The sequence below is a fragment of the Rhopilema esculentum genome, chromosome 17 (genome assembly GCF_057945365.1).
Source record: "Rhopilema esculentum isolate cy_ngs chromosome 17, ASM5794536v1, whole genome shotgun sequence".
Taxonomy (NCBI): Eukaryota; Metazoa; Cnidaria; class Scyphozoa; order Rhizostomeae; family Rhizostomatidae; genus Rhopilema; species Rhopilema esculentum.
Genome location: NC_142831.1, coordinates 6902015 through 6925430, shown reverse-complemented (window position 1 = coordinate 6925430; position 23416 = coordinate 6902015). Strand labels below are relative to the sequence as shown.

At 38.1% G+C, this 23416-nt stretch overlaps 2 protein-coding genes across 7 annotated transcripts in view; one reads left to right on the top strand and one right to left on the bottom strand.

Annotated features, from left to right (window-relative positions):
• The window catches only part of LOC135694671 (alpha-ketoglutarate-dependent dioxygenase alkB homolog 3), a 40306-nt gene extending 26729 nt beyond the window's left edge, over window positions 1–13577 (bottom strand). For 3 of the 5 annotated variants that reach the window (XR_010517203.2, XM_065213536.2, XM_065213823.2), the window contains exon 1: window positions 3786–3917. Coding sequence is in view for 2 of the 5 variants with exons in the window: in XM_065213536.2 (XP_065069608.2) it covers window positions 3786–3807 (22 nt within the window). In the remaining 3 variants the exon portion in view is untranslated. Of the gene's footprint in view, window positions 1–104; window positions 225–3785; window positions 3918–7967; window positions 8091–13442 lie in introns of those variants that run through there. The other 2 variants (XM_089113439.1, XM_065213683.2) reach the window with 2 other exon arrangements.
• LOC135694440 (transmembrane protein 117) lies at window positions 227–7322 on the top strand. 2 transcript variants are annotated; one of them, XM_065213302.2, is made up of 5 exons: window positions 227–433; window positions 2578–2783; window positions 3813–4173; window positions 4453–4692; window positions 5986–7322. In XM_065213302.2, exons 2-5 carry the CDS (start codon window positions 2581–2583, stop codon window positions 6664–6666), a joined length of 1485 nt encoding a protein of 494 aa, XP_065069374.1. In that variant the 5' UTR covers window positions 227–433; window positions 2578–2580; the 3' UTR covers window positions 6667–7322. The 2 variants fall into 2 exon arrangements, with proteins under 2 accessions (XP_065069374.1, XP_065069296.1); XM_065213224.2 differs by having other exon boundaries at window positions 292–522.
• Window positions 13578–23416: the final 9839 nt, after the last annotated feature.

Here is a 23416-nt window from a genome sequence, read left to right as displayed (position 1 = left end):
AGTGAAAGGTCGGAATTAACAGAAGCAATTCTGTTATTAAACTGTTGCTTTTGTCAAGTTTAATAATGGCATTTGAATTGCACGGCTGAGGTTCTTGCACATACCTGTTGGTTCAAATTGCAACAGGAACGATCGCCATGTTTGAAGACCAAGATTGGAAACGAGATCAAGAACATGGATTGGAGACACGGAAAAAATTCGTTGTTGCTTGTTGCCATCGGAGAAGACTTTTAGGAATTTCCATCGGACATTGAGGTTTTAGTGGGAAAGGAAAACATCGGTTAACCATTTATGTCTAAAGTAAATGTAGGTGTTCATAGAAAAGAGGCCAATGACCTGGATCAAACAGTAGGTAAACAGATGGAAATCGGGAACAAAAAGAACGAGTCTGAAACAAGCCTCACCCAAATGCAGAAAGAAAACAATACAGAAGGTGAGGCTGTTGACGGTGCGAAAGGGAAAGACTTCAATATGTCCCATTCATCCCAAAACCTCTTGAATGGAGAACGAAATCAGCTTGAGGTAAAAAGATCGCACGGTTGAGATGATTTAACAATACATTTTTGAATTGTTTGTTTAATTGGCAGGCAGAGTTTTTGTTGCGCTAGCAGTATGCACTCTGTGACAAACCTGGGGGGTTATTATTGACAAAACTGATGAAATTAGCACCCAAGTCTGATCATATATCAAAGCTAGTTTAAGGAAATTTTTGTGTTCATTTCGATATAACTTATTTCCAAGCAATTTTTATCGCTTTTTACAATACAATACAGTCAGTCTTTTAGGGCCCCACCCCACAATATTTAGCCACTCTCCAAAATATAATATGTAAATCGAACCCTTTAACTGTCCAATGCATATGCCATTTACTGAATGATCGTTTTAAGAATCAAGGCAAAGTGGAAAGTGGAAACAAGCTTTTATTGGCTTGTTAGTATAGTAAGAATGCAAGATTAAAGGTGTCATATAGCCAGGGTAACAGTCTGATGAAATCTTTGGCAAAAGACTTCTGTCCTAGAATATTTGGTGTGGCATGTCCTAAGTTTTCCTGTGCCAACACATGATAGAACTATACCCATAATTCCACAAAGAAAATAACATTTTTAAAGCACAACAAAATCATCAAGCAATTTTTGGATGTCCTTGGCCCCAAAATCTCAATATTACACATATTCCATACTTTAATTTCTAACTGCACATTCAGTTTGTTACTGCTAAATCTCCCTCCAAATAATTTTCCAATATTTTCCCAAAATAGTACTCATAATTCTGCATATTTTTCAAATGGTACCTATAGTTCTGCTTATATTTAAAAAACTGTTGCAGATAATTCCACACTTTTCAGAAAAAAAGGTATCCCTGAATAATGGCACATCCCTGGTACCTTCAAACATGTTAAGGCCCCCTCCCCAGGAATGACCATACAATTTTCATCAAATATGGACTGGTTAATGAGCATTTTATAATGAAATGAAATGGTTGAAATTTTCTACAAATTTGTTGGAGATCCTTTTGTTTATCTTTGAATCTCTAGAAATCCTTTGATTTATGTAGCAATCTCGTACACTCTCTGCAACAGTGATTGTCCCCCTTCAGTGCATTATTGCACCACTTGGGGTTCTTGAGGCATAAAAGTCAAGAAGAGCATCAATAATTTTATTGGCTGTTTTTACTAAGACAAGTACCATAAATTAATAAGGCAACTGCGGCTTGGTGAATCACGAGACCTTTATTCAAATTATTTTGCATAGGGCCTAATTTGTTTGGGGAAGTTATTGGTAATACAATTAAAGGCATTGAGTCATGATAAATAGACTGTGTATACCCAAATTGCCAAAATCCGCTGAGTCGTGATTTCCATGACTGCGATGCTATTGGTTGACCTTGAACTGGTCACATGAACTCACCTTGAACTGATTAACATAACAGTTTCCATCAATAGCAAGTTGTCTACAACAGATGCCAATATCACATGAAACAGCAGCGATCACACCGAAACCAAATGACCCCCTATAGAGAAAGCCTATTTACCATGACTCAATGCCTTTAATGATCACATTGTTTAACAGCATGCTGCAGTAACTTATGTCGACAGTTGACATCAGAATGATGTGTTGGCAGCATCAAACAAGGTCACCTCTAGCAACAGGGATACCACTGGTGAACCTTCTTATGCTTGCTGAGTGAATTCACTTAAAACGGCCAGCGAACATTGAATACCATTGATGTGGAAATGGGCCTAGAGTATCCACTACACCCATGTCAATATAAAAAAGTTGAAATTAAGTTTGAAAGTATTCTGTCTCAACCAGGTAAATTCTCAAACTTAGAGGAAGATCTCAACCAATTTGAAGTGCAATGTCTTGTCCTACAATTTCTTAGTCTTATTCAATTCTTATTTCCACCCAACATTTCCTTATTGTTTGCTTTGTTGCTATGAAATACCTTGCTTGTTCAAAATGTCTCAGCTTAATTCTATTGTCTGTCTCTAGATCAATTTATTGCTCTTGTTTCGAGGATGATTTAACTTGCCTATATTTCAGCCAATTGTTTAAGGCTATGTGTTATTTCTTGTAGGAAATGCAGCCATTACACATCAGCAAGCCCAAGAGATATCTAAAGAAGTTCCAGTATTATTTCCGACATCCATATATGAGATTGCTGGTTGCTTATGGTGTCACAATTTGTAATTTTTTCATCTATGCAGAAGATCCAGTTGCACATAGCTTTAAAGAATGCACTATACCAGCAATTGGCAATGACTATGCCTTTGTGGCCACCAGGTATGGAAAAGAAACATATAGATTATACTTAATCCAAGATTTAAATGAAAACTGCTCATTGAATTTAGAATCCACCCATGTTTTTTCATGTGCTACATAGCTTTGGAAAGGAAATCAACTCACAACATTCTTCTCCTATTTCAGAGGAGAATAATGAAAGAGACAAACCTTTTTTCTTTCAGATAGCTTTCGCAAGTTTCTTCTTTTGTTCAGAATTGATCCCAAATGCGAAAAGTGCATGAAGACACCAATTTTCATAGAAGAAAACGCTACTGTGCATGTTCAGATGTGATCTTCGAAACAAGCAAATCCCCGCCCCCTGGGGCAAAAATTCCCAGTGAACAAGAGGCAAATGGCCCCGCATCGGCCCTGCCTATCCCGGGATGGGGGGATCTAGGCAATAAAACCTTTATTAGAAATAGGATTTCCGAAAGATGATTTGTTTTCGGATAATCATCTCTATACAGCCTGTTAAGCAGACTTTGGAAGTCAGGGTTAATTTGGTGAATTTCTTGTGTATTTTAAAGCAAAATATATTTTGTAAATGAGAAAAAACTGCTATCATTTGAGCCATGTTTTTTTAAATGGCTGAATAACTGGTAAAATTTGTCTTTAGATGAACATAGAAGTATATTTTGCAAGTTGTTGTCAGTATAATGCTATGGAATATGTTGTGTTAGTTAATGCTACTATATGATGTCATTATCATTTATAAGACTAACAAGTAATGACTTTAGGGAATTTGGCACAATAGCTTTCCAAGTTTTTTTCAGGTACCAGAGCAAAATCTTTTTTTAAGATATCGAGTTTGATTAAATGTTCTTTTTAGCATTTCATTGTTCTGAACATTTAACTATTTGTTACTAAATCAAGACTTAAAATAATTTTTTTTCATATTATGATTTGTTGAATTTTATCAAAGAAAGTATTATTCTTAGCATTTATAGTCATTGACAATGATCTCAAAAATTCAAGAATAAAGAAAATTTTTGTTTTTCCCACCTCGTGTTACTGTTTTTTGCATTGCAGGTATCCACCAAATGGTTTCTCTGCACTCAAGGTATTCCTCTACCTTTTTGCCATAGTGCTGGCACTTATTGCTGGAAAGCTTGTGATTCACCGGCTGCTGCTCAGAAAATGTTTTAGATTATCAATGTTTCAAAATGACCAAGGCTCGTGGATGATCATGTTTTTTGCTTCCATCATCACTCTCCTCATTTTTTCCTTTATTTATAATGGGTTTCTTGGATTAGACTCAGTAAATGGGGCACCTTACAAGATTTCATCCAAAATGGGCATAACAAATCACACATTTATGAAAGCCGCAGCATTGGGAACCTGGATGGGGGATTTCATCACAGCTTGGATGGTCACTGACATGATGCTTCAGGTACCATTTTTGTTAACCTTTTATTCGATCTTTTTCATTTACAAACCATTGCCTTCATTTTGTGGGGTGAGGGCAGTCTTATGGATAGGGTGATTTTTTTGGTTTCCCATTACTAATTGTAGTAAATGAGTCTAAAGTGCAGTATTTCAAATTTTTATTGATACTTTCTATCACACCTATATATGATTACGATCTATTTGGCTGTTTGATATCTTAAGCTCTTGTCCTAGAGTTTAAGAATGTGATAAAGCTATAAAATATGTACCATCTTGTTGACAGGAAGTTGCAAAGTATCCGGATTGGGCCAAGCCTGTGCGAAACTGGTGGAACAAAGGATGGAACCGAGTGATCCTATTCTGGGCAGTTCTAGTCATTCTCACATCAATTGTAGCCTCGGCTATCATAGCAGACTACATCAATTGGGACACACTCAACAAGGACTTTGTCCACACAAGTGAACTGGGTCGAGGATTTTTAGCATCGTTTATTCTTGTCATGGATTTCACCATTGTCATGCAGGTATTGTTTTTGTTCATAAACTACCGTTAACATGCATTGGTATGCTTGTAGCTAGCATTGGTATACTTGTAGCCAGACGGGATGTATTATGTGTCCACAAACTTCGTCAACTGGATTGGTACGCAGAGTTTTCAATCCTTTTTTGACCACGAAGCGTTGTAATCAAACATATAAGTGACATAGTCTAGTGCACGTTTTTTTGTAGAAACGACATTTAGTGATTCAAATCGTTGGTCTCCATAGCTCTCTAATTTGGTCTATCGACATGTAATTTAAGGGACACTGCTGACCCTTTAATTGGTCTATCGACATGCTGGCAAGTACTGTAAAAACATCTGAACCCCAATGAGAACACCAGGCGAGCTCTGCAAGAAAATTTATGTTTCAAATGACTAGCTACAGTTGAATTTAATTTCTTGGGGCTAGTTGAAAGGAATGCAGATTCATTCAGAATTGGCCAATCAGAAGTCAGTTATCGATTGAATAGTCGAGTCATGACAAGCACTTGATTGGTGCATTCCCTTATAGTTTGAGGCTAGCCCCAAAAGCTCGGGAGATGGTTTCTGATACACGTGTTTGTCTAGTTTTCAAAAGAACCGTGGGCAGTGAGAACTAAACAAACTAGAGAATTGAGAAACAGTGAAATTCCAAACAATGAAACTAGTGAACAGTGCTAAAATAACGATGGATGTTGATTTTATTTACGTTTATAAATCTAAAACTAATTTTTGTAAATCCTTGGTGGGGCTGAGCCCCACTAGCCCCAATACACGAGCCACCACTGGAAATACCCACCAACATTCCACGACCAACAACATTTCTTTTCTTTTATTCCTAACAACCTGCTCTTACTTAAGTCGCTAAAATATTTATTAATCATCAATGTTTTATTGGATTTAGGTTTCTTTGAAATCTGGCAACAGATCCTTAATGGGCATTTGTTTTAGCACTTTTTAAAAGTCAACTAATCAAAAAAATTGAAAGCTTTTATATGATAGTCTTTCTAGAACGTACATTTGAACTTTGAAGCTTCAGAAAAACTATAATTCAAAACAATTTCAAGCTTTTTATGTTCACTTATTGCAATTTTCGTTGTTAATGGAAATTCTAAGTTATTAGGTTTATACGCTAATAGGCATTGTACTATGATGATCATATAACTTTAAAATAACTTATAATTGTACGAGGAAAGTAAGAGAGCCCGGGACGCATGGCTGATGTCCATTGTGAGGTTTTTCTAGTTTATTCAGTGCCAACCAATTCTGTAATCCTATATCTATATCACTCTCGTAGGATTGGGACTTTCCGCTTTTCGAAACCAATTTTGACGTAAAACTTCCAGGGATCAACACTGCTTACATACACTTTAAGATCCCTGATTGCTTGCGAAAAGAGCACTGGATGGTGCATATAACAGGTAAATGGTTCAACTATGGAATTCTCCTCATGGTTATGTTGCTTGATCTCAACATGTGGAAGAACCAAATATTTTACAAACCGTTCGACTATGGGCAGTATGTTGGACCAAATGGAAAGGTTTATTCGGTGACAGACCGTAATTTCTTGGAAACTGCGAACAAATCGACCCTTTCGTATGCTTGGCGTTGGAGCCATCCATCTGTTAACAACAGTTTTGGCAGCAGAGATCCCCTTGTTAATTCAAGATACCGGGGCCACTCCCTAGCTGTCACTGGAACTGCCTTCATACCATGTCTGCTTACTTTCGTGGTTTTCGGTTCTCTCATATGGCTGTTCGGGCGTACCGATAATGTGGACGACATTCAAGCAATAAGCATCCACCATAAGTCGAGTCTGCGCAGGATAACGAGCATAGCCGTCAAGAAGGAGAAAGATCACGTGGATGGTAGTGGATGTATGGAGACTGAGGATGGTGATGAGATCATTGCCAAACCTGCTGTTGGATACGGGACTATTAACGAAGAAGGTGATACTGACTGTGCCGCAAAGGCCTAAGACTGTATGCCTGTAGAATTAGATTCTATTCTGTGCCTGTAGCACTTAAGAGTATAGACGGGAACATGGGTAAGGTGTCATATCGCTCAATTAATGCATACAAGGAGGTGTATAAACATTTAGCAAGGAAAACGCCAGGCTTGAAGGGATTTTGTGTACTTAGAATAGAATCATAATCTACTGGGCGTTACATAGATTTATGTTGTCTTCGAGTTTTATAATTTTGAATTTTTAATGCGTATCTTTAGAAGTTAAAAATTATTTATATTTAGTCAATAAATGTTGTTGAGAATTTACATGATAAAAGATTTGTTGAAAGTTGTTTACTAAGTTAAACGCTCCTTCGTAACATGTTGTTAACTATTTAGAAAAACTACATTTCTAGCGAATATTGTTATGAGAAATCTGCAGTTGTAGGTTTTTCAACTTTTTTCCAGTTGAAGTGTCAATTTGTTCCCTTTTTGATGTTTCTGATGGAACGTGTTATCTTAAGTACTCGGCTACTTTTTCACAAACTTGCATATTTTTACATTCCTTTTTGAAGTTTTGTTTATTAATTAAGTATTTAAAATGAATTCTAGGTTTGATGAAATAGTGTTTAGAATGTAATCATTTTCAATGAAAGTTATTTCCTATGATGTTCAGTGTCAGAAATATCTGGAATTTTTTTCTGGCTGAAGGTTGATCTCCAAGATAAAGATTCTGACTCACACATGCCAGTCGTCATATTTAGGCCCCAACATAAGATATAGGATTGGGTGGTGATTTCTAGCAGATTTGACATATAAGAAATTTCGCCTTTTTCTTGGCCAGTAAACATTGGTATTATAAATGCGAATACTACAAGGGAAATTGTTTTTGGCCATCGATTTTCAAACCAAATCGTATCCTTCACCATATTTTCTTAAAGTTGTTCCAGATTCAGTTCATTTATTTCTGCAAATTTGCTTGAAGGGAGAGAGTAAAGCCCTAAATGAACATATTCTCGCAAGGAGGGGTCAAGTGCCCCCTCCCTCTGAGGTGTGTGGCAAAAGTACAAGAGGTCGACTTAATTTCAGTTTATAAAATCTCCATGTTGAACTAAGGAACCAGCGTCTCAGGTATGGCCAATTTTTTAAATAATCCAACTCTATTCATTAAGCAGACATACATATTGCAACATATTTTGTGTTCTTATTCGTTGCTACAATCACTGCCAAAATTATTTGTCAAACCTTGAAGGTTTGATTTCAATATCAATGTATTGCTAGCAGGGAATGCCTAAGAAGGCCTAAGTTTAAAAATTTCAAATTAAAATATACCATCTGTGCATCTGATATCGTGGCAATACCAAGTAGATGTAGTGACATATGTCTAATTCCACCATGCCAACCAACAGTAAACAATAAATCTGGATACTTTTTTCTCACCAGTTTTTGTTTAGTCTAGGCAGAAAAAACCCAAAGTTAGCAGTTGTGGATGGAAACAATATACACTCTTTTAGATAAGAACATCAACCTTAAAATTGGTCTAAAATCAAGAACAAGCTGGGGTTGTTAAATGTAATTTTGAACAGAGCATTTTTGCATACGCCTTCAAAAGATATCGATGACGTGGAAGTTCAACTGATTTAAAACTAAAAGAAACTTTCTAAGGCTAAATATTTTGTTGTTAAAAACAATACAAGCATTGTCCAAAGTGTCTAAATTTTATTCAACTTTACCCTAAAATTTTAATAACCAATTAGGGTAAGCCAACCTTAACAGTTTTGGAATTCTACTCAGGTTTATAGAAAAAGACTTTATTACTGAAAATCATACTAGATTCAGTATTTCGGGTTAAAAAGCAAAAAAGTAATACATTCAAACATGGCAACTCATCAAGTTAAAATGTCGAAGAAATGCTCGAGAAAAAATGACAAACACCTAAGAAAAATTGACAAAAAATGTGATATGCTTAGAACCTAACAAGAAATTAAAGAAGAAGATGTGTCATTTAGAATCGGAAAAAATTAGTTTACTGTTTCTAAGAGATGATATTATGCTCGTGTTCTGCCGCTCAACAGCCTGCATATGATCGAATAATCAGTTTTTTCATTCCAACGAAGCAATGATTTTTTAGGACATTATTTTTGTTTATTCACTTAAATCTTCGTGCATCGACTTACGTGGTGCTTTCAACGCAGGCACTAGCTCTAGTAATAGGATTTGATATTTCTCAGGAATCATGTTTGGGACCTTTGCTTTTCATTATAATCATGAAAGATTTTAAAAGGGTTTGGAATGAAAAATTCCACATATGTACATTAGCGACTTGGGTATAAGCATAGCCTTAGAAAGCCTGCATGGTCTGAGACCTCAGTCAGTTTTCTTCTAGATGCTGACTTCAATACGAAACTAACCACCGATTGCAAGCTAACTACGAAGAGGAATGGATCTGTACATGGCGGCCCTTTAAATCGCTATTCTCTTTTGACAGACGTAATGTCACGAAATTTTGCACAGTCTCTGGCTGAGCCCTCTCTAATATATTTTCAGAGGAAGGAGGGGGCCCGAGCAACAAGGCCCCCACCTTATCAGTGCCCGTGTACAATGGTCAGGGTTGCCACCAGTGGCGTGGTGGCTAAAATTTGCTAGGGAGCACCAATCTATTTTGGTGCCCCTAGAGAACTACGCCTTTGATACAACTCTATCAGGATCAGAAAACGTCATTATAAGTTTGGAACCACTAACGACTGTCATTATAGTTGGCGATCAAAGAGTAAAGCATTCTAGGGAGGATGGAAAACTGCATCTAAAATTTTGTCAACATTGATTTAGACTGGAGGAAGGTCCTATTAAATTTTTCTGAGCTTTCTCTACCATTATGCCTAAAAGACAGTTTGAGGGGTTTGGTGAAGATCGCCATCATAGTTGGCGGCAAAAAAAATTACAAATTTGATGTTCTAGGATGGCTGAAAACTCTCCGAAAATATTTATAACATAGATCTGCATTTGAAGATGACCCAAGGAAATATTCATCAATATCTTTATTTATTATGACAAAATCTTGAGATTGTTAAGGGGTTTATTAGAGGCCTCCACTATCGGAGGCAGCACAGAAAATTTTGAAGATACAGTTTTTTAAGAATGGACGGAATCTGCATCCAAAGCATCTACAGCATACTTAGGATTTAGGGTCGAAGAAATATATTAAAAATATTCATAAACTTATTTTTATCATTTTGTTCAAGAGTTTTACCTGTTTTGAATTTGGTTGACCAGGACCATGGTAAAGGTTTCAAGAATTCTAGGAACACGTTATCTAGAATATCAACAACAAAAATTGACAGTAAAAGTACAAGGCTTAGTAGCTTTGCAAAGTTTAGGTGTCATTTTGAAAAAACTGATCGCGAAAATTTTTCTGTTTCATATACAGCCTCCATCAGGTATATTTGGGTAACTTATGGGCATTCGGAGAACAATTGTGAACTGGCAAGAGATGCTATGATGCTATCGCACCCCAGACCCTACTCTAGGTTCCAGAGGGTCAAGTGCTTTAAACACGTTGCGGAGAAGAGATGAAGGAAAACAGTGCTTCCACTTGAAGGGTTTATCCTTTCTTCAGGAATTACGGCCGATTGGAAGAAAAAAGGAATTATAAAGAAAAAGGAATTCAAAGGGATTTCATAAGAAATTAAGATGAAATTTCTGACTTAAAAGTAAGTAAATTGGGCGTTGTCAGTCAGAAAGAGGATCAATTAAACAGGAAGCCTTCAAGGTTTATGCAAACTTTTGTCAGTAAAGTGACTTGACAAATTCAATATTATGACGGTACAAAAAGATTTTTATACAATTTTCTATTTGGGTTACATAGTCTGAAAGATCTCTAAATGTGTGAAATTATTTAAATGTGTTAAAAAATGACTGAGATATGGCAACTTGAGCAAAGGCTCTATCCCCTTCAAATCGCTGAAAGTTTGTCCCAGCGCCAAACTTGATGAACTATGCCAAAATAGCAGAAATCTGTGGCAAACTAAACTTAATTGATTGGTCAAAGCATATTTAGAGATAATTCGTGGTGTTCTATTTAGTTATGTGATAAAAACTTAAACTTTCTAAATTATCTCATGTCTAAATATTTTTATGGCGTAACACTTTAAAATGCTATTAGAGAGTTTAAGCACAGGCGACGATAACGATACCGATAACGATAGAGTCTACTGTCATCGTTTCCGTTATCGTTGTGGTATAAGTACATTAAGCATGGACACCCGTAGGGGGCTGCAACTCTACCGCATGACACGCTTCCTTGTTTGGCACGGAAGTCTAGTTTTGAATGCCCCACAAATGTTAAAAATTATTTAGCTAAATAAAATATGACCGTAAAAATGTTAATTAAGTTCTTGCTGTCACACACAGCTTTGATGTTATCAATGACGAAGATCTTCCTCTTCTGTTGGAATTACAAAAAGGCCTAAATTTAATCTGAAAGTTTCATACTCTATATTTGCACTATGAGATAACTGATACCGAAAAAGTTCCGATTTGAGAAAATAGATTTTCAATTTAAATGAATGAATTTATTTCCAACGTAGAGTTATTATATACAAAATACTACACAGTTAACAAGAGGAAAAGCACGAGCGTTTCTTCCCCCTTTTCTGCACAGCCTTCCTTCTTCCAGCCCTCGTCTACCAAAATTTTGCTGTTAGGTCATCTCGCATTAAAGCTCATCTCATCTTGGGCAAATGACAGTCATTTGAAATGTCCACTAAAACCTTGAAAAAATTTGAGAGATGGTGAATACACGTTCCAGCCAAAACACGAACAACCTTTTTCTCAACCTTGGTAGTTTAAGGTCGAAACCCTCAGAAAATAACGACCTTGGTCGCTTGACACAAATTTTAAAGAATTTGTTTAATATTAGAGTGATAAAAAAGTTTAAGTTCTCAATCTTTGTTACCGAATTTGCAGAATTTTTATTGAATTTCATCGCTGCAGCCTATGTGAATCTTTACAATATAGGTAGGCCCAATTCCATCATGAAAATAGAATTATGAATCGCTTTAAACAAACAAGAGAAACAAAAAACTCACCCGCATGATTTGAGGCTTGATAATGAAGTGGCTGATGAAGCTATTTCCAGTTGAAAATCCTCATAAAACTCAGCAAAATCCGTCACTGAATCCTATCGTTGTCACAGAACGATACATCAGATTTCTATCGTACTAGAACCATGAGTGAGAACGATAACGGAAGGGGAATCTCCACTGACGCCTGCGCATTAAGGTAATAAAGCCTCCTATCGTTATCGTTATAGTTATCGTCGCCCATGCTTAAACTGCCTATTATCGTTTCTCACCAATTCTACCGCTTCGGAAGTTTCAAAGAATTTCGGAACTAAACAAGAAAATAACTTGATAAAGCTCGTGTTCAAGGCAACGCCAGGAACAATTTTATGAGTAAGTTGAAAGTGAAAACAATCCATATAAATCTAATAATAGGGAAATTGGAAGAATTTTTCGTCCATTTTGGAATGAATTTCAAGCAAATAGAAGGATATTTTCGAGAAATTGATCGAGCAAAAAAGGGAAGCACTGGAGCATGCACCTCTTCGGAGCGTGGCTATTTCGAGTTGTCTTTTACATGCACGTTAGTTTTAAACTGGTTTTTGGCGCCTCTTTCACGACTTGGGTCGCCTTGAGCGTCCCCTGATTCTTTTGGTCGCCGGAAAAGCACCTCCCCCCCCCACCGGCTACCACCCCACCGGTTGCCACAGAATTTTGTTTTTCAGCAATCCTTTTTTGGACAGATTACTCTATAAGCTTTCGTTTCGTTTTTTTTATCACGTCAAGAGATTTACAAAATTTCGTTGTTCTCAGTTTTATCACGATTTAATAGTTTCTTAATTTTTTTGCTTCGAATACTGAAGTTTCCTAATTTTTTCTGATTGTCCAGTACTCTTTTCTTATAGCCAGTTTCTTATAAAAAAAATGAGTACATTGTCCAAGCCCAGATGCGTCTATTTCGAAAAATATAGCATGAAACTCGCATTTGTTTTTCTGTAAAAAAATCAAATAATTAAAATGATGATCGCGATGATTATAATTATCATGGTGATCAAAATGGTCGTAGCAATTTTGTTCAGCTGGTTATGATCGTGATGGATATTCCAAGCACATGATTGCGTGCGTATCGAATAACGGCGCAACAAAGAAGCTGACTTGAAGTCTCGTGACATCACGCATGTTTATCCTCTAAACGAAAAGCTGATATACGGGAGCATTCTCGTGGTTAGATTTGAGAACAACAAATTCCGTTGCTTCCGTTTTGATGAGAAGGAAATCATGCAAGAAAACGAGGGGCAAATCACTCTACAAAAATCTCGTACACCTTTTGTGAAAATCCTATTGTTTTGGCTGAAAATCCCCAGAAATCTTTTTGTTTTTGGGATAATCTCGTACGCTTTTCGCAAAAGTGAATTGCCCCTCGGTCAGCAAAGTTACATAAAGCATCTAAGTTGCCCTGGAAACAATTCACGGAAAAATGATTACACGGAAACTCAGAATAGAATACAATTCACCCGAATATAAATAAAACCGATGTAATGTTGTAAGCGAGAAAGAGCCCATGAAAACAAAGGGTGTATTGAATAGTCAAGCGTTTTGACGGTCAAGTTAAATATCTCTTTTCTTCTGCCTGAAAATCTTTGCAATTTGTCCAAAATTTCAAAAATAATATCTGAAAAATCGACGTTAGAATTATAATTTGACTGCAAATCCCTGAAATATACACGCTTTTTTATAAGGAACCTACCTCAAGGCCTAGTTCCAAAAGTTCCTTTTTCGTAGACTTGTAGTGATAACATCTAAGCTTTTGTTTTGTTCCCGCTGTGTTTTTCATGCTACGCTTCGCTGCTTGTATATACCGCTGTGTTTATTTAGAAATAGTTGAGTTGGTTCGAAATAAGATAATAACACGACGTACGTCTCTTACTATCGACTTCGCTCTTCAATAATTCGTCCTTCGAGACTGTTACTTTATTAACAACACAGGTTGTTAAATTGGTGACCACTTCGTTTATTTCTACGTCTACAATTCGACATGAATACAGACGCCAACACGCCACCGTCAGACAGCACTACTGCAACTGCAGCCATCGCCACGACTTCAGAACCAGCGCCAGTTGCTTCGGTAAGTGTCAAACTTCCACCTTTTTGGCCTAACGATCCCCTTGTTTGGTTTGCTCAAGTAGAGGCCCAGTTTTTCACAAGAAATATAACTTCACAGGCTACAAAGTTTGCTTATGTAATCTCCGCTCTCCAGCCTGAAATCGCACAGGAGGTACGCGACATTTTGATCCACCCCCCTCAAGCAACGCAGTACGATATACTCAAGGCCGAACTCATACAGCGTACTTCCGCATCTGAACAAAAGCGGCTTCACCAACTGCTGACTGCAGAAGAACTGGGTGACCGGAAGCCCTCTCAATTACTGCGCCATATGCGACAACTGCTTGGAGACAATACACTAGAAAACAACATTTTACGACAGTTGTTTTTGGGAAGGTTACCAACCAATGTCAGGCTGATTTTAGCCTCCACTGCTGACTCCCTTCCCGTTGAGCAGGTTGCTTTATTAGCAGACAAAATTTTAGAGGTTGCGACCCCTCTTGGCATCTCCTCTTTAACACCTACCGTGTCAGCGCCGGCCCCCACGCCTGTTACACCGCCTATCGCATCTGAAGTTCATGCTCTCAGATCTCAAGTAGAGGAACTGACTTTTCAAGTCCAAGCCCTCATAAGCCACACACAGCCAACCAATAATTTTCCAGGGCGTAGCCGAAGCCGCTCTATCAGCCGTAATTGCCGCACCAGCCCAGCACCCTCAAACTCTACCTACTGCTGGTACCATCAACGTTATGGTCGACTTGCTCGCAATTGCACCCCACCATGCAACTTTTCAAGCTTCACCTCAAACCAGGGAAACGACGCCACCAGCAACTAAGGGCGACTAGTTCTGCTGGTCCTGCTCCTTCCAGTCGCCTCTTTTATATTACCGACCGTATCACTGGTACACGCTTCTTGGTAGATACAGGTGCTGATGTAAGCGTTTTACCTCCTTCTTCTACTGACAGACAAACTTCTCAAAACATTTCTTTACAGGCTGTGAATAAGTCGCCAATTCGTACTTTCGGAGAAAAGTCTTTAACGATAGACCTCGGACTTCGCCGCACGTACAGGTGGATTTTTATTATTGCTGAAATACCGTTTCCTATTCTTGGCGCTGATTTCCTTGCTCATTTTGGCCTTAAAGTTGATGTTAAAAATCGGAAACTCATTGACACTACAACAAATTTGACCATTCAAGGTATTTTGTCCGCCGACAGCTCACCTCATCCTATGCTGGCAACCCCTGATACTACTTCGCCATACCAAGCCTTACTTCAAAAGTATCCTGACATTGCCCGTCCTTCATACAACGAATCAAAAGTAAAGCATACCGTCACCCATCACATCACAACTTCAGGCCCTCCTGTATTTGCTCGTCCCCGTCGTCTTGCTTCTGAACGTTTGACCATTGCCAAGGCTGAATTTGATCACATGTTACAACTTGGCATCATTCGACCGTCAAAAAGCAGTTGGTCTTCTCCGTTGCATATGGTTCCTAAGGCTACTCAAGGCGACTGGCGACCTTGCGGTGATTATCGTGGCTTGAACAATGCTACAGTTCCCGATCGCTACCCCATCCCACACATCCAAGATTTCTCTTCGTCTCTGCATGGAAAAACCATTTTCTCAAAAATTGATCTCGTGCGTGCCTATCATCAGATTCCAGTCGAACCTAGTGACATTCCTAAGACTGCCATAACAACTCCCTTTGGACTTTTTGAATTCGTTCGCATGCCATTCGGATTGCGTAATGCAGCACAGACCTTCCAGCGCTTCATGCACCAAGTACTTCGTGGTTTGGATTTCGTTTTTGCTTACATTGATGATTTACTTATCGCAAGCAATTCTGAAGCAGAACATTTGTTGCATCTTGAAATTTTATTCTCTCGTCTTTCCGATCATGGTATTGTCATTCATCCTACCAAATGCATTTTTGGCCAATCTCATATTGACTTCCTAGGACATCATGTTTCACCACAAGGAATCTCACCGCTTTCCACAAGAGTTCAAGCAATCGAAGATTTTCCTCCTCCTACTTCGCTCAAAAAGCTTCGCGAGTTCCTGGGATTGATCAACTTCTACCGTCGTTTTGTGCCTTGCTGTGCTCAATTAATACAGCCTCTCACCGACCTTCTCTCTGCCAAGTCTACCAAAGAACCGTTCCAACTAACTGTGGATTCGTTATCTGCATTCTCAGAGATCAAAACAGCACTTTCCCGGGCTACTCTTCTTGTTCACCCATCACCAGTAGCACCATGCAGTGTAGTTGTTGATGCTTCGAATGTGGCTGTAGGAGCAGTACTTCAACAATTCCTCAACGGTGCCTGGCAACCTATTTCTTTCTTTTCAAAGCGCCTGCAACCAGCCGAAACGAAGTACAGCACATTTGGACGAGAACTACTCTCCGTCTACTTAGCTATCAAGCACTTTCGGTACTTTTTGGAAGGACGCGCATTTCATGTTATGACAGACCACAAGCCATTGCTCCATGCACTGTCTTCTTCGTCTGATCGATATTCGCCACGGGAAATTCGCCATCTTGATTTTATCTCTCAATTCACCTCTGACATACGACACGTAAAAGGCCATCAGAATGTGGTTGCTGATGCTCTTTCTCGCATTGAGCTCAATTCCTTGCTCAATATTCCAAGCCTTGACTTTGTCACACTGTCTGCAGCTCAACAGCAAGATTCTGAATTCCACCAGGTACAGTCAAACACCTCTCTTAATCTGAAAGAGTTTCCTTTACCGGCAGATTCTGGAACCATCATTTGTGACATATCAACCGGCACTCCTCGCCCATATGTTCCTGTCTGTTATCGCCGCCTTGTGTTTAATCACCTCCACTCACTTGCACATCCCGGTATTCGTGCAACACAGCGACTTATCAGACAACATTACATCTGGCCTAGTATCAACAAAGACATCCGCAATTGGACTCGGTCCTGTATCCCATGCCAACAGGCTAAAGTCACCCGTCACACGTTTTCCCCCATTGGAACTTTTCCATCTACTGACACACGTTTCGATCACATACACATAGACCTTGTTGGCCCTCTACCACCATCAAACGGTTGTAGATATCTTCTTACTTGCATCGACCGCTACACTCGTTGGCCAGAGGCGATTCCAATTTCAGATGCTACTGCAGAAACCGTCGCTCAAGCTTTTGTTTCACGTTGGATTGCAGTTTTCGGTGTTCCTTCAACGATAACAACTGATAGAGGAGCTCAGTTTGAATCAGCTCTCTTCCGTTCCCTCGCTCATTTACTTGGAATCAAACGTATTCATACTACTTCTTACCACCCTTGTGCCAATGGCATGGTTGAGCGTTTCCATCGACAGCTTAAAGCTTCAATCAAAGCTCAACCGGATTCCACAAGATGGATCGACCTTCTTCCACTCATTCTCCTCGGACTACGGACAACGATTAAAACTGACCTCGGTTGTTCACCTGCCCAACTTGTTTACGGTTCCACACTTCGTCTTCCAGGTCAATTCATATTTCCGACATTTGATGTCACAGCCCTTGATCCCTCTGTTTTCGTTGATCGTCTACAAAGTTTTATGCAACAACTAAAACCAACTCCTCCCCGTTCTCAAGAAGCTTACACATACATCCCAGCTAATCTTCCATCTTGTACGCACGTTTTTGTTCGCCATGATGCTGTTCGAAAGCCGTTTCAACCTCCATACGACGGTCCTTTCAAGGTTCTCAAGCGCAATGACAAACATTTCCTCGTAGATGTCAATGGGAAACAAAAAACAATAAGCATAGATCGTCTTAAAGTTGCTTATACCGATGCAGATAACCAACGTTCAACTGCCAAAAACACATCATTCCCATCAAACCATGCTTCAGCGAGGGCCAAGCCGGTAGAGAACCAAGTACCTGGTACTTCTTGGACACGCTCAGGGAGACAAGTTCATTTTCCCGACAGATATGGACATGCCTGAATATTCTTATATACGTTTAATTAACTTTTATCCCAAATGCTTTTCTCGAGCTTGCATTCTAAGGGGGAGGTACTGTAGTGATAACATCTAAGCTTTTGTTTTGTTCCCGCTGTGTTTTTCATGCTACGCTTCGCTGCTTGTATATACCGCTGTGTTTATTTAGAAATAGTTGAGTTGGTTCGAAATAAGATAATAACACGACGTACGTCTCTTACTATCGACTTCGCTCTTCAATAATTCGTCCTTCGAGACTGTTACTTTATTAACAACACAGGTTGTTAAAGACTTCCAATCATTAAATTGTAGTACCAAAAGTTCCTTAATAGTTCCTTAATTTGTTTTGACTACAATAAGCCTTAACACTTTATAGAGAGAGGGGTGAGACAGCATATGCGGAAACTACTCAATGAAGCACTTGACACACGAATAGCAAACAATCTATGCGAGTATTGGCTGCAAATGAATGGAACCGGCTTTTTAGTTCTTGCAGTTATAAAAAATTTTCAAACCGAAAAGTTTCTTAGGGATTTCATTTTTAATAGTATAAGTTCTTTAAATATTTCGGCCTTCTACATGTAGGTTCCTTATAAAGTGGTTCCTAATAAAAAAAGCGTGTAAGGCACATCAGTGGCGTAAATAAGAAATTTTATAGAAGGGGCGAGATTTTCCCACAATAATCTAATAAACATTAATATTTTTTCATTGATTCATACATAATATAAAGACATCAGAACTGAAATAAAAAATATTTTGATCTATTTCAGGGCCTATTTTAGTGTGTTTTTTCCCAACATTTTGTGGTCTTGGAAATCCAAAATGTGGTCTTGGTAATTCAAAATTGTGGAATTGGTTTTTTCATTTTAGCTATATTTTTGTTATAAACATGTTTTTCTGTTGATAGAGTTTTGAAACTATATAACATAACAGAACTGTACAAAACATCCATGAATCGTAGCGCAAGTTCCTTGGTCCAAATTAATCTGCTCCAGCAGGAGCTAAAAATATTACAGCCAATCAGCTTTATGCTCTCAAATGGTGTAAAAGCCAATCAGAGCTTGTAATAGACCCCTGAATCTAGCGACAATAACAACAATGGCGGCCAAACAGCCACCAAGCTGCGTGAAAATGCACTAAAAAACTTTGAACTGCTGCAAGCGAAAAAATCTCAAGGCAAAATAAGTAATTTTTTCAATATGTAAGGGTCGTTCTAGATTTTAATCGTATGATAATTTTCTATATTTTTTCAATTTCTTGGCTCAGTGTGCCCTTCAATATTAAAACAAGTATGAATTATAGAGCTTCTAGCAATGTTAACCTTGAACTACTGTTACTGTTGGAGTCCATAAAGAATAGGCTATAATAGAAACATATTTCTAATCGTGTTATATTGAATATTTTTGTTTTACACGTTTTCTACGGCAACGGTCGATATTTTGAAATTCTATGCTTCACATACAGCCTTCTTTTCTTAAAGTGTGGTCTTGGAAAATTTCCATAAAATAGGCCCTGATCTATTCAAATATTCTTATGGTTATAAAGCTTTAAAATCTTTCCTGTCGAATTGTAACATTTGATAAAAAATCGACAACCATGTTAAATTCCGGACTGGATCAGAAGTTTTCCGACAAAATAGAAGTTTAGCTTGACAGGGGGGGGGGGGGGATTTGCCACCTCTGTCTCCCCTCTTTCTACACCACTGAGGACCATGATTATTTTGTAGGAGAAAATTACTCCCAAGATTATTCGATATGTAAGAAAACACGGAAAATTATACTTTGTATGTTTTGATACTTTGATGCTATTTGGGTAGCGTGCGTATAAAAATGAGGGTGCATTTTTCTGCAATTGACGTGCCTTCGTCTAGCAACGCAGGACCTGCTTAAAAGCACAACTCTGTTGACTTTACTTTGAAACAAATCATAGCACGCGAACCATTAATGGGTAAACACAACAAAACTAACATTATGTCGAAAAATTTTATCGGTATCTTTTCAGGTTAATAGCTGGAATGAAGAATCATCCCAACAATTCTGTTGAGAAAAGATGCGATTGAAGGATTAATGAAGTTGGGACCAGAGCAAGAGCACCCCCAGAATATGTTTGAAACAACATACAGTAATTCGTTGTATGTCAACATGAAGAAAAACATGTCATCATTCCTTGAATAATCAAAAGATTTAGAAAGTTTCAAGAAATGGTTGGTAGAAAATTCAGTCCTATCCAAATTTCATGAAGATTTCACAATGATGTAGTTCATAGAAAAAACCACCACTTTATACAAGCATGAAAAAATCACAAGGGCCCTGCCCCCTCCACACCCCACCCCGAATAGCTCTTCCACTTCTAGATGAACCTCAGATTAAATAGGATTTAGAGAAACTGCATTTGTTTATCGTATAGTATTTACTTTATTTTTCTTATGTTTTTAAGATATTAGAAACTAGTTGAATCAGCAAAAACTTTCTAAATGGCCAATTCCAGAAAATAGAGGATGTAGCACTTAGCCTGCCAAGTGTACATATTCCACACGAGTTGATTTTTCTAAGAAAAGTTCAGAAAAATCCAGAAAATTGTCCTAAAATTATATTTGTTATTCAAAAAAAGAATTTCTTCTAAAAAATGAGCGCATTGAGCCATGGCTCCGGGACCCTTTCTTTATTAGCTGATACTTTTGAGATTGTGCAATCGATTTGAACCAGCTACAAAATCATGGTTGTGTGTTGTTCTTCAGGTTGTCACAAGCAGAAATGCGACAAAAATCATGTTATAGTACCACAAGATGTTGCCAAAAAGATAAACAATCGGTTCTAAATTCGGTGGGATATAGGGTGTATTATTAGAGAACTGTCCAATTTTGAGATTATAAATGAGATGCGTAGGATAAATTGGGGCTGGGAGGGCTACAGCCCCCTAATCAGTGGAAATTTTATTGCATTTCAGGCTTCATTCGGAATTCAATGAGGCAATATTATTCGGGTCATCTGCTATGTCAATGGGGAAGATGACTTATAGAGCCCTGAAGGCTCTTGGCCCTGATTACTTCAAGAAACAACTTTCAATCTGGTTACAGGGGTTACAGGGGCTCAGGTCTGGAGTAACCTCGATAACGATGTGAAAGAGGCCTCGTCCCTTTACACATTTCGATGAAAATTCGATGGAAAACCATGAATCTCCTTTTCTTTTCTGATCATAGATTATTGTAAATAGAATTTCATTATATATTAAAACATTTACCAAATTCATTTTAGCATGGCTCTCTGTAATACAGTATGTAGATTTTTTTGGATGGCAGGCCCCGCGCCGCTGATCCTAGGCTGGAGTGGCCATGATCCAAAGCTGTGATGTAAAGAAAGTTGGTGGCAAACCCCTTCTAGCCCCAATTATGGCAAACATTTTGCTAATGCTGTTTTACTTGTGTTTCTGGATTCAATGTGTTTGTTCTGATATTTGGAGAAAGGGTAGGAAAGGTCTTGGCCAAAGAAATACAAACGAGCAAAATTCAGATAGATACAGTGACGCTTCTACCCTTAAAAATCTGGGAGGGCAAGCAGGGGGCCAGATTTCAGTTTGAGGGGCCTTTGCCCTACGCGAAAATGGTTTTCAACGGGATCTAAAGAAGCTTTGTTCGAGGTTACCGTGATTCTGATTTTGATTTTAGTTCTGATTTTGATTGTGATTTTGATTCTTGTTTTGATTTTGATTCTTGTTTTGATTTTGATTGTTATTTTGATTCTGATTTTGATTTTGATTTTAGTTCTGATTTTGATTCCGATTTTGATTTTGAATCTTGTTTTGATTTTGGTTCTGATTCTGATTTTGACTCAGATTCTAAATTTGACTTATTGACCGAGGGGCAAATCACTCTACAAAAATCTCGTACACCTTTCGTGAAAATCCTATGTTTTAGCTGAAAATCCCCAGAAATCCTTTTGTTATTGGGAAAATCACGTACGCTATTTCCAAGAGTTATTGCCCCTCGATGATGATATGGACTAACAAAGAACGATGGTTGTAATTTATATAACGACAAAAATAATAATTCGATATTAGTAATGATATCAGTTACTATTATTTGATTGATTATTATTAACCTAAAATGATGGTGAAAATGATAGGGATGATGTTGAATTGTTGAAGCGGAGTTTATATAAGGTGTAGGACGTATCAAAGGTTGGGGAAGGGGTTGTTAGAACGAAGAGCGATTGCGTTTTTAGAGATATTGTGGGTGGGGCAGTGAGGGGGCTGAAAGCGTCGCTCGATTGGCAAAACCAATGATGATAACGATAATGATCACTCGATGATATCACTGATCAATGGTAAAACAGTGATCAAAGCAGCAGCTAGTCACAGCGACTGAGTCACGTTGCTATTTTGCAAACATTATAAACAGCAAAGGATTTTCGTACTTGATCAATGAAAACACATGCACTTAAGCAGGTGTTCCGCCACTTTCGCCGGCTAAAATAAATATTTCGTGGAATCCGGCTAGTCACGGTTGTAACCTTAACATAGTTGTTTTAATACAAATTTTATGTGATCAAAAGGAAAAATCAAGACATAACCAAAGGCAAGAAACATGAGTGAAACAAGAAGTATCAATCGGGCTTTCCGTTTTAGAATTTACAATTATTTTTCACAAACGGTTTGTGCAGTGCGATTTTGTGGTTATCACAAACATAATGGATGACCTGTAGGAAGTAATCCAAAAACGGCTTACATTTAACCGCTAGCCGCTAGCCCTCAGCCTACGTTAATGATTACCAGTTGTCTGGCAACGGAGTGTATCAATGGCAAGAACTTGTGTACGTTGAGTTTGTAGACCCGAGCATATCTACCGAAATCTGGGCACTAAGTTATGAATGTATAAAATATGAATATACGACATCCTCGTTTGCAACTAACCTTCAGATGTTTCTATTTGTGCTGCAAGCAGGAGGTGCTGGAGGTTTTAACGAATCTCGGCATATCTAAAAATGTGCAAAATACTTTAAAATGCTGCTTTTCCAAAAATCAGAAATATAATTTAAATGCAAATTTACAAAATTTCTAAAAAATCTTCCAATTAAACTTTGGACTCTTATTTAATATTTGTTCATGCAGCCACATGGGCACGTAAAATGCAATATTTAGAATGCAGGTGCCCATTTGGAATGAAGATAAGATGGCGGAATGACCAGGGAGGTTTTACAGAATTTTCCTGTAGGCTTGTTACAGCCACTTGCGACCTTAATCAAAAAATTTCAGAATATCGCTCTCTTTGAATGCAGCGCTTTTGCACTTTTCAAACATAGATCTGTAGAATAAAGTATTGGAACGGCTCTCAGAAGATAGAACCCCACCGAAAGGTTCAGGAATGGGATTCTAAGAGCTTGAAATACAATTTCGTACCGAGAACGCCATGTTTACATCTTTTCTCCTACTGGAGTTAATCAGCAGATTTTCTCTAGATTGCTTCCGAAAAGATGCAAACAAAACTAGCAATTTCAAAGACCACAAAAGTCTCAAAAATGATTGTGAATTGCAAAAATTCTGTGAACGCAATTCCTTAAACTGGTCAAACCGTTGTATGTTATCTCAGGGAAAAAAGCATTTTACCAGAGAATCTAGATAAGGCTCACCCCCCAAAAATGAGCAATGTCCCAACCCTGCCTATCAAGTTCT

Excerpts from the sequence above, each read along its gene's own strand:
- LOC135694440 (XM_065213224.2), top strand. The coding sequence starts at position 292 with ATGTCTAAAGTAAATGTAGGTGTTCATAGAAAAGAGGCCAATGACCTG. Across the intron at positions 4,174-4,452 it reads TCACTGACATGATGCTTCAG|GAAGTTGCAAAGTATCCGGA; the intron begins GTACCATTTTTG and ends TCTTGTTGACAG. Across the intron at positions 4,693-5,985 it reads ATTTCACCATTGTCATGCAG|GATTGGGACTTTCCGCTTTT; the intron begins GTATTGTTTTTG and ends TCACTCTCGTAG.